Source organism: Cynara cardunculus (genome assembly GCF_001531365.2).
Source record: "Cynara cardunculus var. scolymus isolate 2C chromosome LG 2, CcrdV1, whole genome shotgun sequence".
Taxonomy (NCBI): domain Eukaryota; kingdom Viridiplantae; phylum Streptophyta; class Magnoliopsida; order Asterales; family Asteraceae; genus Cynara; species Cynara cardunculus.
This window is the reverse complement of record NC_037529.1, coordinates 31,076,254-31,077,944: the sequence shown is the minus strand read 5'-3', so window position 1 is coordinate 31,077,944 and position 1,691 is coordinate 31,076,254. Positions and strand designations below refer to the sequence as shown.

The following is a 1,691-nucleotide window of genomic DNA, read 5'->3' as shown; positions in this document are numbered from 1 at the left end:
GTATAAATAGTAATTTCCTTTGTAATTGTCATTAAGCAAGTCATTAGCAATTGTAATCTGAAATTAGCCTTGTAATTTCTCTCTCAATCAATCAAGAGACTTTTGGTGATCTACTCTCTTCATCTTATTTTTTGAAGATCTTAATCATGTTTGTATGATTTTGGGAATCACATAAAGAGTTCAAGAATTCAAAAATTGACGAGTACCTTGCCGAAGAGGGAGGGAAAGATGAAGGAGGATGCAGAAAGAGCTGAAAGGGAGCAAAGGGATAAGGAAGAAAGAAAGAAGGAGAATGCAGAGATGAAGGGAAAGAGAGAGGAGGCAAAAAGAGCCATACTTGAGAGAGAGCAGAGGGAAAACGAAGAGAGACAGAGCTGAAGGAGAGATTAAAACGAGAACAGAGGGAGTTGACTCTGCAACAAGAGCCAAAGGAGGGGAGTGAAGAAGAAGAAAGTAAGGAATAGTAAGAATAGGATGATGAGTCGGCCGTGCTTAACGAGGGAGAAAAAGAAAGACGATCTCCATGGAAGAAAATCCCGATGAAACTGAGTCCAAGATGAATAAAAATTATGAGATAGATTTTGGTGAAGATGACCAAGAAGAAGAAGAAGAAGAAGAAGATGAGGAAGAGGAGATAGAAGGTGTAGAGGGAAAGCAGGAGCAAGAACGAGAGTGAGTGGTTCCTAATAAGAACATCTATTTCCAAACACCCACCCTAGTGCAAAGCAAACATCTAGCCCAGTTGATTGAATAACAGAGGCTATTGAAACATAGGTGCACACCTTGAACCTTAATCAACCTACCTAGCCAGAGGCTGCATCTACCACTGGTCTTTATAGCCAAATATTGCAAGGCCTATCCTCTCAAAAGGTTGACACCATTAAAAAAATAAGTGGTATGTCTCCCCATACCACGAAACTTTCCCATATAGAGGAATATGTTTCCTCTGCACTAGCTATTTTTCCCCAAGATTGTTTAGAGCAAGCTTTAGATGCATACGAATATGAGGCTCTTGACCAATATCTTAGTCCATACATAGATGACCTTCCATCCGACTCTGAATTAGATGTAAGAGCTCATTATGACAGAACGTTCGTAGTATTCTCTTCTAATGAAGAGGTACAAGGATCAGATGAACATCCTTCCAGATTCAATTACAAGCAGATCTGATTGAAGGTGTCCTTAGAACATGGAAGAGCAGAGTTCACCCCTACTGATTATGCCAGAAAGGCAGAGTTCCATGCCTTTTCCACCTCTATTCAATGCTCCTTGGAAGAGCAAAAACTCGCAATGGCCCGTGCAGAGCCATCAATCTCTGCATCTGCCTTGGATGATGTTCGAGCATCCATTGCGGCTTTGAAAGCTGAGCCTTTGACAAATGCTAAACTACTCGAACAATAAATAGAATTAACGGCAAACACCAACGCCACTCTGCAAAGGGTGGTGGATTACATTAAGAGGGAAGAGTCAAGGGCCACCATCACGCCTGTCTCTATGGACCAATTTAAAAAATTCATAGATGTGACATCTGTCAGTTCTGAAATCCAGGTTAGTATCTGCATAGGGTTTCCAAAATTAGAAATATAATTTATTAGAGCTTAGTTAAGTTGATTAGAACTCAGCTGGTTTAGATTGCTGGCGTTTAGGTCAAAAAGTCCTGTTTCGGCAAATAACTGATAAAGCTAATTTAT

At 40.3% G+C, this 1,691-nt stretch overlaps 1 protein-coding gene across 1 annotated transcript; it reads left to right on the top strand.

Annotated features, from left to right (window-relative positions):
- Window positions 1-523: 523 nt before the first annotated feature.
- LOC112506048 (rho GTPase-activating protein gacV-like) lies at window positions 524-1,401 on the top strand. Its single transcript, XM_025110077.1, has 2 exons — window positions 524-672; window positions 1,227-1,401. Exons 1-2 carry the CDS (start codon window positions 524-526, stop codon window positions 1,399-1,401), a joined length of 324 nt encoding a protein of 107 aa, XP_024965845.1.
- The last annotated feature ends 290 nt before the right edge of the window (window positions 1,402-1,691 follow it).

Coding starts and splice junctions, on each gene's coding strand:
- LOC112506048 (XM_025110077.1), top strand. CDS start 524: ATGGAAGAAAATCCCGATGAAACTGAGTCCAAGATGAATAAAAATTAT. Junction 673..1,226: donor AAGCAGGAGCAAGAACGAGA/GTGAGTGGTTCC, acceptor TGATTATGCCAG/AAAGGCAGAGTTCCATGCCT.